Source organism: Zalophus californianus, chromosome 6, assembly GCF_009762305.2.
Source record: "Zalophus californianus isolate mZalCal1 chromosome 6, mZalCal1.pri.v2, whole genome shotgun sequence".
Classification (NCBI taxonomy): Eukaryota; Metazoa; Chordata; class Mammalia; order Carnivora; family Otariidae; genus Zalophus; species Zalophus californianus.
The window spans coordinates 41,103,542-41,128,708 of record NC_045600.1 but is presented as its reverse complement, the minus strand read 5'-3'; the positions used below and the strand labels follow the sequence as shown (position 1 = coordinate 41,128,708).

General features: G+C 35.4%; 1 protein-coding gene across 2 annotated transcripts in view; it reads left to right on the top strand.

Moving 5' to 3' along the window:
* The window catches only part of ARID4A (AT-rich interaction domain 4A), a 65,340-nt gene that overhangs the window by 10,052 nt on the left and 30,121 nt on the right, over nt 1-25,167 (top strand). For both annotated transcript variants that reach the window (XM_027570492.1, XM_027570491.1), the window contains exons 6-11: nt 4,767-4,846; nt 4,936-5,030; nt 6,748-6,880; nt 10,898-10,977; nt 11,879-11,955; nt 12,341-12,507. In XM_027570492.1, the coding sequence (XP_027426293.1) occupies nt 4,767-4,846; nt 4,936-5,030; nt 6,748-6,880; nt 10,898-10,977; nt 11,879-11,955; nt 12,341-12,507 (632 nt within the window). The remainder of the gene's footprint in view (nt 1-4,766; nt 4,847-4,935; nt 5,031-6,747; nt 6,881-10,897; nt 10,978-11,878; nt 11,956-12,340; nt 12,508-25,167) is intronic.

Genomic DNA, 25,167 nt, shown 5'->3' with positions numbered 1-25,167 from the left:
TTTTACACTAAAATCTATTTGATTGTGGGCACCTGGGTGGGTCAGTTAGTTAAGCATCTGACTCTTGGTTTCAGCTCAGGTCATGATTTCAGGGTCCTGAGATCGAGTTCCATGTTGGGCTCTGCACTCAGCGCAGAGCCTGCTTGAGATTCTCTCTTCTTCCCCCTTCGTGCTCTTGAGTGTGCTCTCTCTCTCTCTCAAATAAATAAAAACTTAAAAAAAACCCAAAATTCTATTTGATTATATATTTTTGTGACAAATGCTTTTTAAGACTCAGGAGTTTTTCAGGCCTTGTAATTACTGTTTTGCACATCAATTGGATCAGATCTCATCGAAGTTCTAGTTAATGGAGTAGAGGAGGTTTAGATTAAACTGGTGAATGGACTGACTTTTGTAGAATGTGCTGCAGGCTTATAAGGCTTTTTAATTTAGTTGGAACCTCTTATGACAAGTTTTTTTATAACCAAAATCGACCACAAATGTTTCCAAAACCAGGTGGTTATTCCACTGACTAGAAAATCATTAAGAAAAAAAGTACTCAGCCAAAAGAAACCTATGCATTCCTGTGATACGCTTTAACCTATTATTTAGATGGCCTTCCATAAGAATTAGCATTCCCATGATAGTTTGTCAATTTCAGTATACATTTGAGTGCTAATTTCTTAAGTTCCTTGATTTCTGAAGTTTTTGACCTTGGCTGCAGAGGGACTTCTGTATCACAGATGATTTTATGTAACAGAACTATTGGTTATACCCAAGGTATGTAATTTTAAAGTTTTTAATTCCATTATGCGAAATATTTTCTTAATATATAAATGTGTATATATAAATATATAAATATACTATTAATTGTAACTGCTACACAGATAATAGTATTTTATTTTTGTAAAGTCAGAATTCTTGACTTTCTCTCCTGTGTTCATTTTATGCCTCTGCTTCATACCTATTTATTACTCATTTTGATCCCCCTTAACAAAACTGTAGCTTTCTGATTCTCAATTTATTCATAACAGGAGGATAGTGATTCCTACCTTGCAGAGGCTGTTGTGAGGATTAGTACATGATAGAAGCTTAATAAGTGATAGCTAATTATATCTTTGGAGAGATAAAGTTAATATACCGTTATCTTACTATCCTCCAGCATCTAACGGCGCTATGATCACAGGTAGAGCATTTGTATTTGGTAGATAGATCCCTGTTGCTTTTGTTTCTTTTAATTTTAACAGTTTAGAGTTAGGCTTTGTATATTTGTTTACATAGGCATTGTTTTGTCTAGTATGATTAACATTATTGAAAGAGACTTAGCTTTGTCATTTTTGTCAAATTATGTTTTAGTATTTATATGTAACATAGTAATAGAGATATCACTTTTTAAAAAAAATTTGAGAGAGAGCACGAGCAGTGGGGAGGGGCAGAGGGAGAGGGAGAGGCAGACTCCCTGCTGAGCAGGGAGCCCTACTTGGGGCCATCCCAGGACCCCGAGATCATGACCTGAGCCGAAGGCAGACACCTAACTGACTGAGCCACCTAGGTGCCTCCAGAGGTACTGCTTTTATACTCTTTTGCACTCAGTGGTCTATTCAGATGCCAGTTTTGGCAAGTATAAAACATTTCATAGATTTATAAATCCTTATAGTCTGACTTTTTTCTCTTGGCATATACAGTATACATCTTGAACTAAAAGGAGCTAAATTTACTATTAATATTTAATTATTTCACTCTTACCAAAATGCCAGAGTCACTTTTCAGTGCCTACAGATTTGGTGTTCTTTAGATGATACTTCTAACGTGAAAGTTATAGAGGAAGCTTTTTATAGATGGAACTTCCTCATGATCTGGATAATTAGGGATGTCATGACTACAAGGTTCGCTGTGATGTTGGGTATTCTGTCTTTCAGAAAATCTTGAATAGTTATATAGCTTTTCAAACTTGTATGAAGTACTTAAATACATGCCTTTGTATAGTTTTAGGAGTTCAAAATAAATTTAAACTGTTTCTCTTTGTTCACTCGAAGTTGTAAGTGTTCCTGTGTAAAACCGTGAAATTGTTATTGGTACCACAATTCCCTTTAGAGTTTTTTTTTTGTTGTTCTTACATTATTTCTACCCATGATAAAGTATGTTAAAGTGTAATGCATTTTTTCCTTCAAAAATTTGATTTAGGGTGCCTGGGTGGCTCAGTTGGTTAAGTGTCTGCCTTTGGCTCAGGTCATGATCCCAGGGTCCTGGGATGGAGTCCCGCATCAGGCTTCCTGCTTAGCGGGGAGTCTGCTTCTCCCTCTGCCCCTCCCTGCTGCTTGTGCTCAGGCACACTCACTCTCTCACAAAAATAAATAAAATCTTTAAAAAAAAAACCTGATTTATTTCAAAGTGATTATTTTTAAAAAGCAAGAAGTAAAGATATTGTTGAAATTTTTCATCAGAGGGGCACATGGGTAACTCAGTCGGTTAAATGTCTGCCTTTGGTTCAGGTCATGATCCCAGGACCCTGGGATCAAGCCCCATGTTGGGTTCCCTGCTCAGTGAGGAGCCTGCTTCCCCCTCTTCCTCTGTTCCTGTGTGCTCTCTCTCTCTCAAATAAATAAAATCTTTGAAAAATTTGGAAATTTTTCATCAGAACATTTGATTTGGGGCTGCCATTGATTAGTGATGAAACATGGTGGAAAACATTTTGTTGCATAAATTTGATATTATTGACTGGTCTTGTAGTCTCATTTTCCTTCCTCATATCACCACTTAAATGTGTGTGCATATGAGCAATGTGTGTCCATTGTCACCATCTTTCATATTCTAGGCATTAAGGAAAATCGGAACTCTTAAGGTGTTATTCCTTAGTATACTTAGGGATATTAATACATGAATTATTTTAAGTTTGGTACAATAAATTCATGATCTTGAATTTTTAAAGGAACAGTGGTTTATTTATTAGACTTGACACCATATGAATCATAGTTTTGTTACAAATGTTTAGAGCACTGTTAATCAAGTTGTAGATTAGTAATGTAATTGTTGGAGGATGTTGTGTTTTATCCTGTCATTGTGTCTGTAGGTGGTCATTAATTTCTGCATCGTTGACAGTGTACAACACAGCTCCTTTTGTGGAAGCATTATGGCTCTTTGAATATGTGCTTCAGGAACTTTTCATTTTCTCTGCATTGTCTCTTGCATGTAAGAGAATTTAAACTAGATGTTTTTAGTCTAAGAGAAGAACTGACTGAGGTAGATAAATATTGAAGAAGTTGAGTGCTCTTACATAAGTTCTTAGCGTGAAAAAAATAAGTTTATGATTAAATATTATTAAAGCAAAGTAATGTAGAATTTCCCTTTATTAACACTAACTTAATTCTGTTAGAATGGAAAAACCTCTAGAATTATATTAGGATTAAATCTTAAAGTAATTATTTTTGTGTATATGTTATTTTCATAAGATATACAAACATTTATTGATGTTTGCGTTATAAGTATTTGAGGTAAGGATTCCATCTTTTTTATTTCTTCATAATGCTGGGCAATCAGGTGTCTTCTGAGAGCATTTTCTTTTTAATAAACTTTGTAAATGTTAGATGTTAAAATAAGAGTGCATTTCTGAAAAATTAAACCTATAAAAATAATACAGCTAGTTATATGGAGAATAAAAGTGATAAAATGTTAAATTCCTTTCCCCCATTTCCCTGAAATATTTAAACATAGTTTCCACACAGTATGATTTTTAAAAAATGTAGTAAAAGCTTTTGAGGAAGCTTCTGTGCAATTATGACTAACTTTCTTAAATTAAAAAAAATTTTTCATCTTATGTTTCCTTGTTTCAGTGTTTATTTCTAAACTTTTTTTTTTAAAGATTTTATTTACTTGAGAGAGAGCAAGTGAGCAAGCAGCAGAGGGAGAGGGAGAGGCAGACCCCCGCTAAGCAGGGAGCCCAATGCCAGGCTGGATCCCAGGACCCTGGGATCGTGACCCGATCTGAAGGCAGATGCTTAACTGAGCCACCCGGGCGCCCTATTTCTAAACTTCTTACATCCTCTAGCAAAAGAAAAAAGTTGAGTCTTACGACTTTAGAATTGGGCAGCCAGTACTTCTACTATAGTAAGTTATCATGCAAATAAGTAGAAGAGTCCAATAATCCAAGAAGCATTACCAGAAGGCAAACAGTTCCTGGAAGTTAAGAGATACTTCTGATAACTTTTGGGAACAAACCCATAATACTTTTTTTTTTAAACCAGGTTTTTTGTTTTTTTTTAAGATTTTATTTATTTATTTGACAGAGAGAGACACAGCGAGAAAGAGAACACAAACAGAGGGAGTGGGAGAGGGAGAAGCAGGCTTCCCGCCGAGCAGGGAGCCCGATGTGTGGCTCGATCCCAGGACCCTGGGATCCTGACCCGAGCCGAAGGCAGATGCTTAACGACTGAGCCACCCAGGCGCCCCATAAACCAGGTTTTTGCTCATTTTAGGATTAAAGATAATTTAATAATCCATGTTTTGACTAGGTTGCTAGTGGTTTCAAGAAGGTGGTTCTGTAGTGATAGAAATTGAACAAGTGAATGGAGATACCTAAGCAGTTGGGGGAAGCCATTTAACTTGTGCCTGTTTGGCAGCTACAGAATGAAAAATGTAGTATGTACATTTTAAAAGGTTTTGAATAGTTAACAAATAATGGTTCTTACAAATATTAAACAAAGGATAGATAAATAGGAATAAGAGCATTCTCTGCAGTGAAATTTTTACTTAGTGTGCATAAATTCTCTGGTATCTCTTGCTTATTGTAGTGTTTGATGATGGTGATGAGAGAACACTGAGACGCACTTCACTTTGCCTAAAAGGAGAGAGACATTTTGCTGAGAGTGAGGTAGGGTGCCATGGATGGGCTTTTTTGGTTGAATAACTTCTAACATCGAGGCAAAATGTGATTTAATTTGTCTGTTGTTTCTTACCTAGACACTTGACCAGCTTCCCTTAACAAATCCAGAGCATTTTGGAACTCCAGTAATTGCGAAGAAGACAAACAGAGGAAGGAGGTCATCTCTTCCTGTGTGAGTGTTTTTTCATATACAGTAACGTTACAGTTATTACAACATTAAACAAATGATTTTTCTAGGATGGCTAAAATTGTTCAGGTAACTTTTCCATAGTATCTTTTATCCTTATGTTAGATATTTTACCTTGAGCAGATCTCTTTTTTAATTATTCCCATTACTTTGTCCGAGAATTATCACCACAACGCCTTTTTCAAAAAGGCTATTTTTGTCTTGAGTTACTTTGTCAAATTCCTTAATTGATATGTTTTTTCTATTTTAAGTGAGCATATGTATTTTTTAGCCTTTTTATCTCAAAAACATTTCAAACTTAAAAATGATACATAAACTTCGGGGCTTCCGGGTGGCTCAGTCAGTTGAGCGTCTGACTCTTGTTTTCAGCTCAGGTCAGAATCTCAGGGTTCAGAGATTGAGCCCCCTGTTGGGCTCTGCATTCAGCAGAGTGTCTCCTTGAGATTCTCTTCCTATTCGCCTCCCCTCCCTCCATTTACGTACTCTCTCTCTCTTTCACTCTGTCTAAAAATAAATAAATCTTTTAAAAAAATTATATAATAAACTTTCATATACTCATCATCTAGATTCACTAATTGTTAAATTTTTTTGGCACATTTACTTTATCATTCACTCTATAGGTACCTGTTATGCTTATTTTTTATTTAATGATCATTTTAATTGGTCACACCATCTGAGAGGATATTGGAAGCATCATACCTAAAGCATACCTTTAAACACTTTAAGAATAAGGAAATTCTTACATAGTCAAAGTATGATTACCAAATTCAGAAAATTTAACATTCATAGAATGCTATTGTCTAATAACATATAATTTGTATTTCAAATTTTGCCAGTTGGCCCAATAGTAGCCTTTTATAAGCATCCCCTGAATCCAGGATCCAATCCAAGACCATGCATTATATTTAGTTTATATGGTTCTTACTTTTTTTTAAAGATTTTATTTATTTATTAGAGAGAGAGCAAGAGGGAGTGAGCACGAGCAGGGGTGAGGGGCAGAGGGAGAGGGAGAAGCAGACTCCTCACCAGGCACAGAGCCTGATGTGGGGCTCGATCCCAGGACACTGAGATTATGACCTGAGCCAAAGGCAGATGCTTAACCAACTGAGCCACCCAGGGATCCCTAGTTTTTATGGTTCTTCAATCTCCTTTTATCTGGAAAAGTTCTTCAGCTTTTTTTGGTCTTTTCATGACCTTGATATTTTTGAAGAGTACAGGCCAGTTTTGTAGGCTTTTCCTCTCTATGGGTTTGTCTGCTTATTTTATTGTCTAGGTAAGTGAACTTAAACCCTCACATGTTTCTTAATGAGATCTTTTCATAATCTGTTAGGAAATTAGAGTTACATTATCTGGCATACATAAAAAGTAGAAGGACGGTCTTTTTTAAAAAAAATGTAACTGGCACAGTATGTACTTCATGGTGACATAATTAGGCTTTTCTGTCCCAGCTGGTGGTTGGCATAAGAGCTAAGTCCAAATCCTCATTCATCTAGTGACGTGGACTCAGAGTTACCGTGGATAGCTCAGGACTACTTTGGGACTAGGGAAGTATATATCTCGTCAATTTCAGTAAGAATGAAAAAACTACTACTCTGGAGTAATCCACATTAGAAATTGAATTGTACATGTTAAATTCACACCACTCTGACTGTCTCAACAATGGCTTATGTGAAGATCCTGATAAAGTTATTCTGACTTTTAGTAATGAAGATGAAAAGGAAGAAGAAAGTAGTGAAGAGGAAGATGAAGATAAGCGACGTCTCAATGATGAATTATTAGGAAAAGTTGTAAGTGTGGCATCTACATCTGAGAAGACTGATTGGTATCCTGCCTTGGTAAGTCAGATTTCTTTGCAGAATTAATCAGTCATTTAAAATATTTGTTTAAGGGGGTGTCTGGCTGGCTCAGTCGGTAGAGCATGCACCTCTTAATCTCAGGGTTATGAGTTCAAGCACCACGTTGGGTGTGGAGCATAGTTAAAATTTAAATAAATAAACAAGCGAATGTTTAACATGGATTTTTAAAAAGCATTTAAAATATTTTGAAAGTATTACACAAATTTAATTTGGACTTTATTGCAGAGTTGAGCAATCCTACTCAGGTCCCACATACTTCACTGTCTTTTCTTGTTATTTTCTTTCTTTAATTTTCTACAACCAGTCATTTATTGGGATTTTTCAGCTCTTCAAAATGTGTCCAGTGGTCTCTTTTTATTCCTTTTGCCACTTTACCCTCGATTTATGGTAATTACCTCCAAGTTCCCTTAACTTGATCCCTGAGCTTTTTGCTAAATTCAGACTGTTTTTCTAGAAGCAATTTTCAATTTTTACAGAGAAATAGTTTTAAAATACTGATTTAATCATGATTGTCCCATTCTCCAAAAAACCCCACAAAACTTAGTCACTGACTGCCTAATGGATCAATTCTGCATTCTTTAGGTGGATATCTGGAGGCCATCCCAGCTCTTAGTTTGTTTCCCATTTTCAGTGTAAGCTCTGTACTGACATTCTTTCTTAACTGCTCCCTGTGTCAAACACTTCACTCTTCTAAACATTTACCCTTGCCTTAAATCAATTAGTATTTACTGAGGATATGCAGTGAGTTCAGCTCTAAATTCCTTAGAAGAGAGAGAAGTATGAATCTTGTAACACCTTGCTCTCAAGAATCTTATTATATATATCTAAGAGATTACATAGCAATTAAAGATTATATAGTCCTTTTTTTTGAAGTATGGAGCCTAATGCAGGGCTTGAACTCACGATCCTAAGATCAAGACCTGAGCTTGGGCTTAAAAGTTGGACACTTAACAGACTGAGCCACCCAGGCACCCCTCTATCATCATCATTTTTTTTAAGATTTTATTTATTTATTTGCCAGAAAGAGAGAGAGCACAAGCAGGGGGAATGGCAGGCAGAGGGAGAAGCAGGCTCCCTGCTGAGCAAGGAGCCTGATGCGGGACTCAATCCCAGGACCCTGGGATCATGACCTGAGCTGAAGGCAGATGCTTAACTGACTGAGCCACCCGGGCGTCCCACTCTATCATGATTTTTAAAACTTGTTGCAGACCCTGGAGTAAAACAGGAAGTATTGGGGAAAAGAAGGGTACACCTAGGCTTTGGAAATGGCAGATCTGATGGGTTGGTTGGGAAATCTAATCTTTGCTTACTCAGGGAAGGAATGAGAAGAAAGGATGGGCAAGAGAAGTATTTCATGGGAGGAATCAATAATACTAAGTAACACCTGTCTCCATTTTCTCCTTTTTGTACTCCTCTATTCTGAAATGTCTTAAGGTTCAGCTCAAGTCCTACCTTTTCTACAGAGTCTCCCCTAACCACTCTAACATAACTATGCCCCTTCTCTGAATTTTATTTTTTGCATTTTGAATTTGGTATCACATATATCTCCCAACAACAGTGTTGGCACAAAACATGTCCCAAATTAGATCCTTTATAGAACCGAGGCCATTTTTTTAAGGTTTTTATGTGCATATAAATATATTATTCAGTTGCTATTTATAATAGATTTACTTTACATAAGAAAAGTCTGAAAATCCTTTGAGCCTTTCAGTTGTACAGGCAGACAAGTAAAGGGTTTGGATTCAGAATATTTAGGTCATAATTTGCCAAGAGTTTTTTTTTTTTTTAATCATTTACTCAACAGACTTATTGTTTGCCAGGTGATGTAGAAAATAAAAGATAAGACACCAATCGCACATTTGATAATTTTATAATTTAATGCAAATAATAATTCAAGTAACTACACATACAGTAGTATATGTTCAACATTAGGACTTCTTTCCTGAGAGATTACATTTATATAAAGGAGATCCAGAAAGCCCTCATGAAGCTGTTGCTTTTGAACCGAGCCTTGATGGATTTAAAGTTAGTTAAACAAAGCTTCTCTAGAGGACTTTCTTAGAGGAAACAAGATAAGTAAAAGCAGAGAAGCAAGGTGTTTGTTCATGGAACTATTTGCTCTGAGAATCCATTATGGCTAAATTTTAGACACAAATAAGGGAATCACAGGAAATAAAACTGGGAAGGTAATTTGGATCTAGGGCAGAAGGGCGGCCATAATTCTGCATAGAATTTTGTGGAAGAGTAACATTATTTGAGCTGCATATTTTGGAATGTTAATGAGACAGTAGTATGTTGAATAGATTGTTGGAAAGACTAGAAATGGCAGGAATCAATTTGGAGGCCAATTTAGTGGTTCACGGGTGAGGTAATTAAGCCCTGGGCTATGTCTACTCATCCTTTAAAACTTAACTTAAGCCTTTGCTGCCATACCTCTGTCTTCCCTGGGTTGAGTTAAGTCTTCCTCCTAGATGTTTTCATATCTCCATACTTACTCTCCATGGTGTTCTTTTTGTGTTAACCTCTCCATTATGCTGTTAGCTCCTTGAGGACAGACACAACTTTGTTATTAGTCTAATAATGACCAGCACCCAACAGGCAAACATTTACTGCCATCTGACGTTAAGACAGCTGATATGACTGCCAAGAAATTTTAATTATCTGGATATATACTGTTTAATATGGTAGCCATGAGTCCTAAGTGACTGTTTACATTTAAATGTGAGAGATGAACCATGAGAGACTATGGACTCTGAGAAACAAACTGAGGGTTCTAGAGGGGAGGGGGCTGGGGGATGGGTTAGCCTGGTGATGGGTATTAAGGAGGGCACGTACTGCATGGAGCACTGGGTGTTATATGAAAACAATGGATTGTGGATCACTACATCAAAAACTAATGATGTACTGTATGGGGACTAATATAACAATAAAATAAAATTAAAAAAATAAATGTAACTTGATTAAAATTAAATAGAATTAAATATTCAGTCTCTCAGTTGCACTAGCCACATTTCAAGTGCTTAGCAGCTACAGAACATTTCCATCATTGCATAAAGTTCTGTGGATGGTACTAGGTTGTAGCAGAGGGGCTGGTGTTAGGGATGATAATGAGCAGATAAATTTCAGCAGTTTATTAGTAGACTTTAATTTTTTTTAAATATTAAGTGCTATAAAGAATATATAAAGATTAGCTATTTACTAATGTTAAGACATTTGCTATTTTTAAAAGTTAAGAAATAAAAAGTTCTTACTCAGATTTTCTTTGATTTGTTTTCATTACTAAAAATTGTAATGCTCTGGTAAGAAAGGGAACCTAGGTATTTTAGAACCTACGTGTTTATTTTGAACAAACAGCAGATTTCAAAATAGATCTTGATTGAAGTGTATTTTTAAAACATTATAATATGTCGGGGTACCTGGGTGGCTCAGTCAGACTCTTGATTTTCTCTCAGGTCATGATCTCAGGGTCCTGAGTTTGAGCCCCAAGTTGGGCTTTACACTCAGCGTGGAGTCTGCCTGAGATTCTCTCTCTCTCTCCTCCCCCGCCGTGGCCCTCCCCCTGACTCACACACACACACATACTCTCTCTCTCTTTCCTTCTCTAAATAAATAAAATCTTTAAAAAAATTATAATATGTCAAATTTTCATCACGGATCATATGTTTTATTTTTTGGGCAATAAATATGTAGCTTAGAATGAATCCTAATTTTTTAAAGTGGTCAAATTATAATTTATATTGTATTAGCTATTCATTGTATAGTCTAATGACTGAATAAATTTAATATTTAGAAAACCAGTGTGCTAAATAAAAATTACAAGACAACCTTCTTTTTTTAAGTAATTCATTTATAATGGAAATTACTGACAATGAAACTATTTCTTACAAAATATAATCCACTTGAGAAGTGAGGGGGATCCAGAATTATTCTTTTCAAAAAATATGTTTTTTGAGCAAGGGAGATTAGGAACCAATCTGTTCTTATTTTATATTTCAGGTAGTATCTCCCAGCTGTAATGATGACATCACGGTGAAAAAAGACCAGTGTTTAGTGCGATCATTTCTCGATTCTAAATTGTGAGTCACTTAATAGTGTTACATTGGGAGAAAGAAAATGAAATCACAGTGATAAACTCTTCCACAGTCCATGCTTTATTTTTAAAAGTCTGATCATTTCATGAACTGAGAAGTCATTACATAATATGCTTTATTGTAATGTAAGTTATTTTTTCTGAAAAATTTTATATAAAAACTGAACAACAGTATGTAAGAATAATATTTAAAAAGTTTTATAAAGCATGGTATTGGTTTTCTCTTCAGTTGTAAAAATTTGGTATTTTTATTATGTATATTGTTTCATACTATGAACTATGAAATTTACGTTTCATAGAATTAGAATATTACTAAAATAATCATTTTGACTTTTTTTCTGATTAAGTCACATTTTTAGAAACTTTAATCTCAGCTTTGCTTTGTTTCCCAAAAAGGATATAAAAAAGAAAAAATTGTATGTGTTTGTGTGTGGAGAGAGAGATGTAATTCTCTGGAAATTTCAATATATCTTACAGTGATAAAAATTTTAATATTACCTTCTATTAATTTTTTTTTTACTAAGCTGAGTAGTAAATTTAAGAAATAATAAAGATCAAGAAAAATAGACATCGTGTCTTCTATAAGGAAAATATCATGCTGATCTAAGCTACCCTATACTGTGTGTAGGAAGATTGCATAAACTATTAACAAATGTGAAGCTTTCAGATTAGTGTTTTGAGTATGTGAATCTTAAGAATTAAGATACTAGCTTTGCCTATATTACCTCTTGCCCTTTATTAAGGATTAGGACATACATGGTCTTTTTAAAACATAGGCAAAATAATTTTGATTTTGAGGTTTGTATTTTTCTATGTGTTAATATTATTTAAGTGATAATTTTTATCTAATAATGGTTTCCCTTCCCTTTATTCTTCTCTGTAATTAGTTATTCTATAGCAAGAAAGGATATCAAGGAAGTAGATATTCTCAATCTACCTGAATCAGAGCTCTCTGCTAAACCAGGTAAAATAGGAATGAATCAGTCCATTATTTCATAATGTGTCTCTAAATGGTAAATAGTGACTAAACCAAGACTGAATATTCTCTGATGCCATTTTAATTGTTTAGAGTTAATACTTACTTTTATTTGATGGCTATTTTTTTAAAGGCTAGATAAAATATTTTATTTGTAATTTTTAAGTAAGCTTAACTTCCCATGTTTTACCATTAGTATTTTTAACAGTATTTTCTAAAGTAATAATAAACATTAATGTAACATTATGACTTAGATATATTGAAGTCTACTGTATTTAATAAGGGACAGCTGAATTTGAGTCCAGATCTTCTGACTCTGAATGTTACTCTATTATTCCATGTTGCTAATTCCATAACAACTGTTTATTCTTAGGGCTACAGAAAGCAAGCGTCTTCTTAAAAACTAGAATTGTTCCTGATAATTGGAAAATGGATATAAGTGAAATCCTTGAATCATCCAGTAGTGATGATGAAGATGGTCCAGCTGAAGAAAATGATGAAGAGAAGGAAAAGGAGGCCAAAAAGGAAGAAGAAGAGGTGGTAGGTGAAATTTTATGTTTGTAACATAAAGACATTTTAATATTTTAAAGTAAAAATTACTGCCTTTGTATATTTTCCTTCATTTAGATGTGCTATATTATTTGGTTCTGCCTTTTTCTAGCTCAAATTGATTTCGTGATTTTTTTGGATTCTAACTTAGTGGGTAAATCAGAACTAATTTTTTTAGCATACAAAGAACTTTTCAGGTTAAATAATCAAGTACAAACTTTGCAAACAACCATAGAGAAAAGAAATGTAACTTTTAGGTATATTGCATGTGTTAATTCATTTAAATTGTTACCATGTGGAATAACTAGTATTATCCTACTTTAAAGGTGGGGAAGGTGAAGGTCGCAAAGGTTAAGTAACTTTCCCCAGGTTGCACAGCTCAAATGTGGAGAATGGGGATTTGAACCCAGATCTGATCTGTCTGAATTTAGAAACTTTACCTCTTTCAGATATTTTACAGTATCTCAAGAATGGTGGGGATTAAAAAAACCTATCCAAACTGAAAGAATATTTCATTTGGCAGTTTTGTAAATCATAGAAAAGAGATTGTTTTTATAAGTGCTAATGGTTTTTTTTGGTAATATGTCATTTAGGATATATATCTATAAATGTAGGAAATTATTTATGGGCTACCACATAATAGCTTATATGAATATTGTTGTCTGTTTATTCAGCAATGTTTTGTCAAGTGGGATAAACTGGTAGTATATTTTTGGTTGTTATGAGGTTAAGAGACCTAGGGGCAGACAAAGAGAATGAGTTTACCAAAAAGAAGACCTATTTGAGCATGAAAAATATTTGCTTGGAAAACGTGGAATGCTTGTTTCTGTTTTACATGTACAAATGTGAATTTATGAAATAAAATGAGTATACTTGTATGTGATGAAGGGTATGTGATATTTCTTTCCTTTTACTTCCCCTGCAGTATTTGGTTTTTTGCACTCTGAAATCAGAATGGCGGTTCATACTTACAGGCTGCCTACAGAGTTGCCATAGTAACGTGCTGTTGGTTTTAAGTGAGCATGCTCGGAAAGACAGGAAGGTTTAGCAGAGGCTTGGCAGGTTGCCAATGGAGGTTTGCCAGATGCTTTGAAATGGGCTGTCTTTCTTTTCCTTTCATGTAATGTCTGATTTTTATGTGGAAGAGAATGTAAGTAGTGCTGTATAACCCTGCGGATGCTATGCCCTAAGAGGGAAAGCAAATATTTGCAAGTCAGACTGAAAAATGTTCAGACACTGTACTGATTAAGTAGAAGGGGAATCTAACCATTTTGCATTTGAAAGAAAATGCAGCATATAGGTAAGATTTTTTTTCTAAAATATATTTAGTTACCATTTTGATTGCCAAAAACGGGGTTAAATGAGAATTTTAGGTGTTGATGATGTGGCTAATAATGGTAGGGCTCATAACCAAGCGTAATTGTTTCTTGTAAAAGAGACAGTAGGAGTCTATTTTTAGACTATCAGAGGATGAAGGCTATTTTTCTGAAACATAAGATAGATTTTGAAATGAAAATGATAATGAGACAGTTTGGCAAAATTCAGGATTTAAAGTCTATTAAATGTGATTTTTATATTTTATCTGTATTTATTTAGAGATTATATGTTTTCAGGGTAAATAGGCCACATTTTCAGGGTGTGAACTGTTGCAGTCATATTTTGCTTTTTTTTTTTTTTAAAGAATTAGCATTAGTTAGGATCTGATAATTGCCAAATATTGAAAAAAAATTAGTTTATTTTTGCTAATACTTTTAATTGCTGTCCCTTTTAGAATGCATTTTCTTTACTCCCCACCCCCCAAAAAGCAAACCCTGAAATTTTAAACAAAGAGAGGAAAAAGAGCTTTGTAGTAAGGTTGGAAAAGATGGCTATAAAATAGTAAATAGTAAATAGTGTTCTTATTACAGCTATTAATTTCATAAAAATCAGTGTTTTATTCAAGCTGTTAGTAAATGTTAGTAAAAAGGAATGAAGAGCAGAGGCAAGCTCTGTTACCTATTGTTTGCAGGTAATAAGTAAAGAAATTTAAAAATGTAAGGACATTTGTAAGGGATAGTATCTTCTTAAAATGTGTTACTTAAATTATGAACCTGTTAAAATTAAGTGAAAAATAATGCTTTTCATTTACTGAAAAATAAAAGCAAAATTACAACATTTAGGCACTGAGTTGTCTGTTAATTTAAATTATTTTCCAGATGGTCAGTTTCATAGCATATACTTTATTGAATTACTTGACAGGAACTAATTCCTCTTTTTTTCTGGCCATAGAGGTAGATTTCTTGAGTGAGATTTTGGTTGCTTTAGAAAAAAAAAATCAGCTGCATTTCTTGCTCTTGGATTTAAGATTTAGTTGCTGAATCATTCTAATTTGTCTTGAACAGTAATTTTTAAAAATTTAATGTATTGGTAAACTGAAAAACAGTTTAGTCTATATGTAACAAAGGAAAAAAAAGTATGGTATAAAATTATTTAAAGTCTGATAAGCAAGGGCCTACCTGGCTTAGTCATTATAGGCCTTTACTACATAGGTGAGGCTAAGCTGTTGTATTACATTGTAGATCATATTCTTCCTGAAACGTAGTAATGCTATGCTTTTCATGAAAATGTAATGTTGCTTTATAATAAAAAAAGATCTTTAACATTCTGTAAGCCACTATAACCGTACTTCAGCTTGTCATTTGACGTAAATTTTATGCAGTAGAATCATACAAGTGTTAGATACTTTGTAGTATTAAGGGACAGTGGACATCATTTTCATATTTGATGCTTTGAGTACCGTAAAATAGCCTAAATAAGACGTGAGATTAATGACTTTACCACGGAGGAGCATCTTTTTTACTTATTATTTTGAATTCCTAAGCATTTGTAGTTCAGGATTGGAATACAAGAAATATGTTTCATACTGTTACTGGGTAGGAAAAGACTTGAGAGTCTGACAGGAAGTAGGTGCAATCTATATTGATGACTGTAAATTTTAACCTGTTGATAATTATGTTGAAAAAAGCCCTGGAGAATATTTTTGTAGGTATTATTTAAATGTCTTTTGTTAAGAAAATTTTATAATAGAAAAGATACACTGATTTGAGCTTTGAAATTGAAAAGTCCATGTAAACTAAGTAATGGTGTTTATTCATAAGTTATTCATTTATTCCTTATGTTCACTTTGGATGAATGTAGAAAGTTGTCTAAGGATAAAGTGAATAGGTGAAGACATTTAGGGGGATTTGACTAGTTGCATATCCTTTTAGTTTGCCATACGTAGTCTTATGTGTTGGGCCCTTAACAAAAATCCCTTCTAATTTCATATTTAGTAATGAAAATAAGAATTTAGTGAATTTTTATGAGATGCTCTTTTTTTGTTTAGAAGTACTGACACCCATTTCTCCAATCTTTGAGTTTCCTAGGGATTACTGTTGTATCTATTGCCTAGGATAATATTCCACTATTATAAAAATCAAAGTGCTTGTGTTTTTTTATTTATGGAAACTGGAATTTTTTTCTTATGGTTAAATCAAGTGTTATTTGTATTTATGTTGTCTTGTAAAGGCATTTGTTAGTGATCTTGAATCACTTTGGGTATAAACCTATAGTAAATGCTTGATAACTCAGGAAAATTATTCTAAGTCAATAAAATTTAAAGAAAAATTTAAAGGTAATATTAGCATTTTAGGTATATCTAGTAACTCCAGCTGTCAATCAGGTGTTTCTAAGCAGATTCTATAAAGTCAGTTTTCAATGAATAATTGAGACTTTAACTTGCATTCAAATATAATAACTTATTTGCAAAAGTCTTGAAGTTTAGCCTATTGAACAAGCAAACGAAAGTGTCCTAATGTGTTTAGCCAGACCTTTCTCACAGAATTAGTGTAAGACTAACCAAATTAGGTTCACCTAATCAGATTAATGAGGATTGCATATTTGTACACACAATTATAGCTGCATTTTTATGTATTTACAAAAAGTCACTTCTCAGATCAAATTATTTCATAGTTGTGGTAGCATGAAAGAGGGTTGACTGAATATAAAGCCTTGGATGTGATTGTATCCAAACTACAGCTTGATGATGAAAAGTAGAATGTGTGTACTTTTTCAAGTAGGGGAAAAAATGATTAGTCTCATCAAGTCTGATATAATACAAGAGTCATATAATAATTTGTTATTTAGGCAGATTGTTGTCCAACTGTTTTCTGAAATTATAAAGTATCTTACCACATAATGAATATATCATGACATCTTATGTGTTCCCTGAAAGTTTCTGTTTCAGTGTATGCAACAGGGAAGAATGATACCACTCTAAATTTTATGACCACCAGCTTTTGCTGGGCCTTCAACACCATTAGTCAATTCCCAGTTTCTATAATCAAATCACTGTGTCTGCTAACCCTGCCCCACTCCACTCCAACTTGAGAAAAAAACTAGGATTATCAGATTGGGAGCATGCGCGACACTTCACTTGCCTGCTCTCTTTCCTTAAGTACAGTTGATAATATGTTGCTCTCTTCTATATGATGAGTCTCTCAATTTATGCTCTGGATCTCATTCCCTTTTTTCTTATCTTAAATTTTGAACGACTGCTTCTTTCCAGGATCTTTAACCTATTCCGTTCTATTGTTTCTTTCTCATCGGTTTTTAAAAACATGCTTCCAGGGCGCCTGGGTGGCTCAGTTGTTTAAACGACTGCCTTCGGCTCAGATCATGATCCTGGAGTCCCAGGGTCGAGTCCCACGTCGGGCTCCCTGCTCAGCAGGGAGTCTGCTTCTACCTCTGACCCTCTTCCCTCTCGTGCTCTCTGTCTCTCATTCCCTGTCTCTCAAATAAATAAATAAAATCTTTAAAAACAAAAACAAACAAAAAAAAACATGCTTCCATCTCTCCCAACCTTCTGACAACCCCTCCACCTACTGTCCTCTTTCCTCACCCTTATGACCAGATTACTCAGTTACATCCACTGTTCTATTTCCTGACCTCCTGTTCACTCTTAATTCGCTGTAGTGTGCCTTGTACTCCCACCACAGCTAAAACAACCAGTGACCTTCAACAAATTTTCTGTACTAAATCCAAAAAATATTTGTCATCTCATTTGACTCCTTAGCAGTATTCAGCATTTTTGACATGCCTGCCTTCTTCAGTTACCTGACATCCATGACATTACTTTTTATTTCTAGTTTACTTCCTAACTAAATGATATAATGACTCCAAATCTATATGTACCTCAAAGATGTCTCTTCTTAGCCCCAGACATTTATAGTAAACTGCCAACGAGGCTTATTTTGTAAGTACGCAAACTCAATATGTACAAGAACTGTTTTCATTTTTCCCCCCACACTGGTCCTTTTCATGGTTGTCCCTAATTTATTTGAATAGAAGCATGATCCACCAATTATCCAAACCAGATACATGGCAGTCACCTTAATCCTCCCACTCTTGCCCCTCTAACCAATGGGACACCAAAATCTTCTTTCTTCTGCCTAGTTGATAGCTTTCAGGTTTGCCCACTTCCCTGTTTCTACTCTCTGCCACCATAGTCTAACCGACTATTCTCCTTTACTTACATGAATGCAGTAGTAACCTTCCTATGTCCCTGCTGGCCTTCTCCAGTCTGTTCTCTGCACTGAATCTCAGCAGATTTTTTTAAATGAGAAATCTCAATGTGATTCCTCTTGGAAAAAATTGATTTTAGGGCACAGAAGTAGTTGTATTTCTTCTTTTATATTGAAATACTTCTAAAACATACTGTATAATGTCACCTCTTCCTAAAAGTAGTATATTGGACATTACTTACCTTCATATTTACTCAAGATTTAATTATTGTATTTTTTTTTTTTAAGATTTTATTTATTTGTCAGAGAGAGAGAAAGCCAGTGAGCACAAGCAAGGAGAGCAGCAGGCAGAAGGAGAAGCAGGCTCCCTGCTGAGCAAGGAGCCTGATGTGGGTCTCAATCCCAGGACTGTGGGATCATGACCTGAGCTGAAGGCAGATGTTTAGCCGACTGAGCCACCCAGGCGTCCCTCTATTCTTTTAATACAGTCCTGTCATGGCTTTTAGCCCTTATCCTAAATGATTAGTGCCTATTAAGAATGTGAATTTTCAGGGCACCTGGGTGGCTCAGTGGTTAAGCGTCTGCCTTCGGCTCAGGTCATGATCTCGGGGTCCTGGGATCGGGCCCCACATCGGGCTCCTTGCTCGGCGGGAAGCCTGCTTCTCCCTCTGACCCTCCCCCTGCTTGTGTTCCCTCTCTCGCTGTCTCTCTCTGTCAATTAAATAAATAAATAAAATCTTAAAAAAAAAAAAAAAAGAATGTGAATTTTCTCTGTTTCCTTTCTTCTAAAATCTGTATTGTCAACTGATAGTTTTTACATATGATAACTTTCTGGACAGTTTAGAATTCTACTTGTGGCACATGGGCTTTACTGATAGCCTAGGGGGAGTCGTTTTTACTAATGGACCACCAGTTACTAGACTTAATGTTACTGGGTTTTTTCTTTTTCTTTTTTTAATTAAGTTTTCTTTTTATTTCTTTTTTAACTTTTTAAATTTATTTGACAGAGAGAGAGCGCGCGAGCACAACTAGGGGAAGAGGGAGAGGTAGAAGCAGACTCCCCACTAAGCAGGGAGCCCGACGCGGGGCTTGATCCCAGGACCCTGAGACCATGACCTGAGCCGAAGGCAGACACTTAACAGACTGAGCCACCCAGGCGCCCCTAAGTTTTCTTTTTAAATTTAGGTTTTCGTTTGTTATATTTCACTGAGGTGTTACGACAACAGACTATATCAGTTATACCAGAGCATACATCATCAGTAGGATGTAGCTTTCCTTATACCGTAGTTAAAACATTTAGTCTTTGTAGGAGATAGAAACAGGCAAAGATGCCAAAACTGAGTAATGTTCTCAGCTTAGTTTTGGAGACTTAATGACTTTTAAAGATTGTTTATTGAATCCTCACAACAGGATTTTTTATGAGTGAGGAAACAGAGGTGTAGAGACATTACAGAAGTTTTCACAGACTTTTAAAAAATTTTTCTCTTCTCTGCATTGTAAAGTCTATGAAAACTGGATGTCGGTTTTTTTGTTGTAGTTTTTTCCTTTTCCCACCAATATGCATATCCACCAACTACCACAGAGCTTGGCTAATATTAAACCTTCATTAAATAGTTTCTGAATAAATGAACGAGTGTGGGCCATGCAATTATCCTCACATGCTGCTATTTGAAACAAAGTGTTGAAAGATTTGTTGTAAGGTTCCAGAAATTTCACTTTGATAAGGTATCTGCCTTCCCTTCATAACATATGCTTTCCTTTTTTAGGCAGCATTCAGTAGACAATCTCATTTCCTTACATAATTTTGTGAGCTTATAAATTAATTATTTTTGGGTTAAGCTAGTTTGGGATACTTTTCTGCCACTTGCAATAAAGGTTCTTGACTGATACTCCTCTTCCTTGTCCCACTTATTTCAGGTGTCTTCTGATAGGTCTTTTCCCCTCCAATCCATTCTTCATACCTCTTTCTAACACAAAGCGTTCCTGCTAGAAACTCTTTAATGGCCGTAGCACCAATAGGATGAAGTTTAGGTCTTTTATCATAGCCCTTTATAAGTCTGGCCCTTCATAATTGACCTGTGCTCACTTTTCTATTCTCCCTGCTACTATTCTCCAGCAATACATAATTTTTTTTTAACACTCTGCTTCTCCATATACACACATTTAGATTTTACTCACAAGCTGCTTGTTGAGTTTTCAGGTATATTACATTGAGTATCACTTTTCTGTTGCCCAGCCCTTTAATCAGTATTAAATAAAGTAGGGAAGATAAAAGGAAAGTTGAAAAAACTAAGACAATGATAAACAATAGCTGAGATTTAAAGAATCCAACAAGAATCTACATGGAATCCAAGACTTATATGTAGGAACAAATAGCAGCTCTTCTTGAGTTAAGGTTGCATATGACCTATAAATGTTCTGTGCATTCACCCCAGTAATAAATTGTTCTAGCATTTATTGCACAGTTTAAAAAAATCACTGTGGCTATTTAATATGTTTCAAACTTAAAATTTTCTACAATAAAAGCCTGAGCAGCTACTGGTATCACTGCTTCTTTCATGTCCATCCTCCAGCCCAGGGGCAGCTTCAGAGGTGCCACTTCTGTTGTCCTTCTTGCAGTGCTTCGTTCTCCAGAGTAGAGCTTTCGAGGGCACTGTCTTATTACCTCCTCTTCTCCAACAGAATCTGCCTGCTGCGGGAGGACTCCCAAGTTCAGCCTCTTTGTTTTGGAGTAGGTGGGGTGGGGGATGGAAGATAAGGGATTGTAAGAACTGAAGAATTGAGAAGCTGTGTGCTGCAGTGCCAGGGATGGGGTGAGAAGGGGAGCCAACGAAGAGGGCCAGAGTGGGGCTGTAGCAGCAGCATGCAGGCTGAAAGAAGCTGCTGTTGTTCAAAATGACATTAACTCACAAAAACAATATTTTGGTATGGAAAAATAAGCACAGTATCCTGGAATATATTTTTTTAAGAAAGGAAGAAGGTGTCATATAATCATTAATAATTTATTAAGGATACCTGTAGGGTCTCATGAGCAATGAGATACCCATCAACAAAAGACGTATACTTCACATACAATACAGTACAGTGCAGTGAAACCACAAAAATCAAGTTTAGTTATACCCTTTTGCACTCTCAAAATGTTGGTTTTTGTGGCTCTAATCTGGTCTGTGCTAAGAAACTATCCTGACCTACTCCTTAGAACTGTGTAGAAGATACATGGGTGTGAGGGGCTTTGTGTAAAGTGCATCATCTTTTACTGACATATTTTCACAATTGGGACACTTGCTGTATATTGTCCTAATTTGTGTTCTGGGGAGGAGATTTGCTAGCTAGGTAAGTTAATTGCAAAAACAGGTATTTTATTTATCTCTTATCCCAGTAAAATGCAGAAAGTCCCATCGTTCATTAGAATTCACACCATTTCTAAATGAATAATCGTTTTCTGAACCATGTATTTAGGAAAAGAATGAAGTGAATGCTAACAAGTGATTGAGCCACAGTGACCTGTGACTTTAGAACATCCTCAGCCATTCTCTTTTTCTTTTTTTTAAAGATTTTATTTTACTTATTTGAGAGAGAGAGAGTATGGAGTGGGAGAGGTGCAGAGGGAGAGGGAGAAGCAGGCTCCCCACTGAGCAGGGAGCCCAATGCGGGGCTCTGTCCCAGGACCCTGGGATCATGACCTGAGCCCAAAGCAGATGCTTAACCGACTGAACCAGTCAGGTGCCCCCATTCTCAGCCATTCTTGCTTTTTCTTTTATTTGACTCCTGTTGCATTTATATTATCATTAATGCTAGCTCTGAAACTCAGCAAATGTGAAATAATTGAAGAAAATCTCCCCAGTTTATTTACACAGACATTGTTTTCATTCACATAATAACAGAGTGTCTTAGCTAAATGCCAATCCCTGGTGATAAAATTGTGGGTAAAATAGGCATGTCTTTAACCTTTCGAGCCCTTACAATGTGTGGGAACCTTTAGGATTATAAACATGAATAACTTAGACTTAAACTAAAAAGAGTCTCAGTGTTTATTCCTCTCTTTCTCCTTCTGGAGTAGGGGGTCATCTTTCCATCGTCGGAGAGCAAGACTAATTCAAGCATTGATCCTCCTCCTTGTGGACTGTTGTAATAACTGCCCTTTCATTTCCAATCCATCAAACTCATTCTTGGCAGAGAGCTTTTAAAAACACAAATCTGATATAATTCCTCTCCAGCTCTCTCAGATTCCAGTTCTGATTCTCTAGCATATCATTAAAAAGTGCTTTCTTAATCACAGCCTGCTATTGCCGGCCTCATGGTTATGCTGTTTGCTCTAGCTCCTGGGCTCTCCACTCTTCACATTTTGAGGCTTTCCCTAATATAACCACTATTATTCCATCCCCAGCAGAACCACTGAACCTTCCTGTATTTTTTTTATATATTTTGCAACAGTTTTAATATTGTATTACATTGGCTTGTTTTTCATTGCTACACCCTCTGCTAGACTCAGAGGGTCAAAAGTAGAAAGTACCATGTCTTCTCATTTTAATCACAGTACTTTTGCATATCCCTCCCTGACTTATGGTAGACATCAATAAATGTCTGAACTGAATTTGAAGATACAGTTTCCGAAGTCAGAAAACTCATATTTTACTAGATAGATGCACAACTACATATATAACACTGGGTAGTATATATTGATGCTAAATAAAATTATAAATTTCTTGAAATTATGATCACGTTCATCCTTCTTCCATATCCTTAACCCTGTTCTCCATCCTGACATTTTACTGGGTCCATAATTCCTCTTCACGTGCTTGACTGAATGAAGGAAAGAAGGCGTATCAGCAGTCTAGTGGGCTTTACCTCCCATTATTACAAGCTTATATTACTCTAAAACCCTTTAAGAATGCAACAGCTTCTGGTAATTGACCAGAAGAGAGATACTACAGGTATGAAGTACCATGAACAGGGGCGCCCGGCTGGCTCAGTCAGTAGAGCATGCAACTCTTGATTTTGGGATTGTGAGTTTGAGCCCCACGTTGGACATAGAGATTACTTAAATAAATAAATCTTAAAAAAAAAACTGCATTAAAAAATACGAACAGAGAAAGCACACCATGAGAGGAAATATGAGCCCCCATACAAAGGCCATAAAGGCAGATTCTTCCAGTTGGAGGCGTTTTCTAGCATATGCAGTTTTAGTCCAAGGTGACTAATAACACAGCTGTTTGCAAAAAAAAGACTGAAGAATTACTTATTTTAAGAAATTAAATTTTTGCAGAGACCATTAGGTAAATTTTAATTTTTATTGTTATGTTAATCATCATACATTACATCATTAGTTCTTGATGTAGTGTTCCGTGATTCATTGTTTGTGCATAACACCCAGTGCTCCACGCAGAACGTGCCCTCCTTAATACCCATCACCAGGCTAACCCATCCCCCCACCCTAGACCATTAGGTAAATTTTAAACTATGTTTCTACTCTCATCTTTTTTTCTTGTGGAAAATAAATTTCTTCTCAAGAAGGTATTTATTTATAAGCAGAATTTTTTATGCATTTATGTCTTGTTTTTACACTTGTTAACTGCACCTGAACTTAGAATTTTATGGCCATAATTTCTCATGGAACTTCATACACTCTTGGACATCCACTAACTTTTATTTTATTTTTAAAGATTATTTATTAGAGTGGGAGTGCGTGATTGGCGGGGGGTGTTGGGGTGGGATATCTTCAGCAGACTCCCCACTGAGTGTAGACCCTGAAATGGGGCTTGATCCCAGGACCCTGAGGTCATGACCTGAGCCGAAATCAAGAGTTGGATGCTTAGCCAACTGAGCCACCCAGGTGTCCTGGACATCCACTAACTTTTAAATCAAATGTATTTAAAACACCAATTTTTATCTATAAAACTTAGTATTATGAAATATTTGGTGCAACCTTAATACCTAATTTGCAGTTGATGGGTTCTTTTTGTTTGTTTGTTTTTGGAAAAAATTTTGATTTCAAGTCAGTGCCTTTGGAAAAAAATACTTTTTATGTATATTGGATACAGTGGTTTTATTTGAATTCTGCCAGATCAAAACTACTGGAAATGAGGTATTGGTCTGAGGGGAAAATATTGTAATTATGAGGCAGAAGCTAAGCATAGGGGCAATCTGGCATAAGGTTTTTTTTCTCCCCCCATACCAGAAGTCTTTAAAAATAATGTTTGAAATGGTTCTTGGGCTAGTGGATTACTTTTTTTTTCTTTTTTGAGTTAACTCATTGGTAGTTGTTCTAATTACCTTGCAAAAGCCAGATTTTTTTAATTCACATGGGGAAAAAACTGCCATCTTTTGATTGGAACATTTAGTAATGACCCCTATTAACTCTGTACTGATTGTTAATTCAGTATTGCTAATTTGTGAGGCTTAGAACTTTGACTTAGTTTCTTTGTATTTGTTAAAACTCAAAGTACTCCAGAGCTATAAATCATTCTGAGTGAATGTACTAAAAGATTTTATTCTCTGTTGATTGCCTCATGGTTTTTTTTTTTTTATTATATATTTTAATCAACTGCATGTTCATTGATTCTGGCTGCTATATTTTAGCGATTAAAATTCTTCAAGACTACATAATTTTAAAGGACCTGTTCCCCTCTGGACAGTGAATACGCTATTGGGTGATAGTTGCTTTTGCTTTATGGCTTTGAAAGACAAAAATCTAAATTCTTTTAGAATGTAGGAAAGCAGTACTCTGAAATTATAATTTATGTGGATGAAAGATATTAGTGTTTTGTTTGTTTCTCCACAGTATTGTTAAATTTTAAATAAGAATTTTCCCAAGTATTAGTTTATAAGTCATCTATCAGGAAAGGGAATATTTTATTAAAACCCATAATCTGTTTTACTAGAGCAAGACTTTGACATTGTAAGAAGAAATCGTTAGATTTACGTAATTAGTAAAATTAACACTTAAATAGGTACTTGTAGGAGTAGATTTTTTTTTTTCTACATGAATGTTTCCATTGATTCCCCATCCCCCAGGAACTAATCTGTGGTTAGGTATCTAGTTCCCTTCCTTAAGCAATAATTTTCATTTTCTTTTCAGGGGTTGCAAAGTCTTATTTACAGAAGCTGTGCA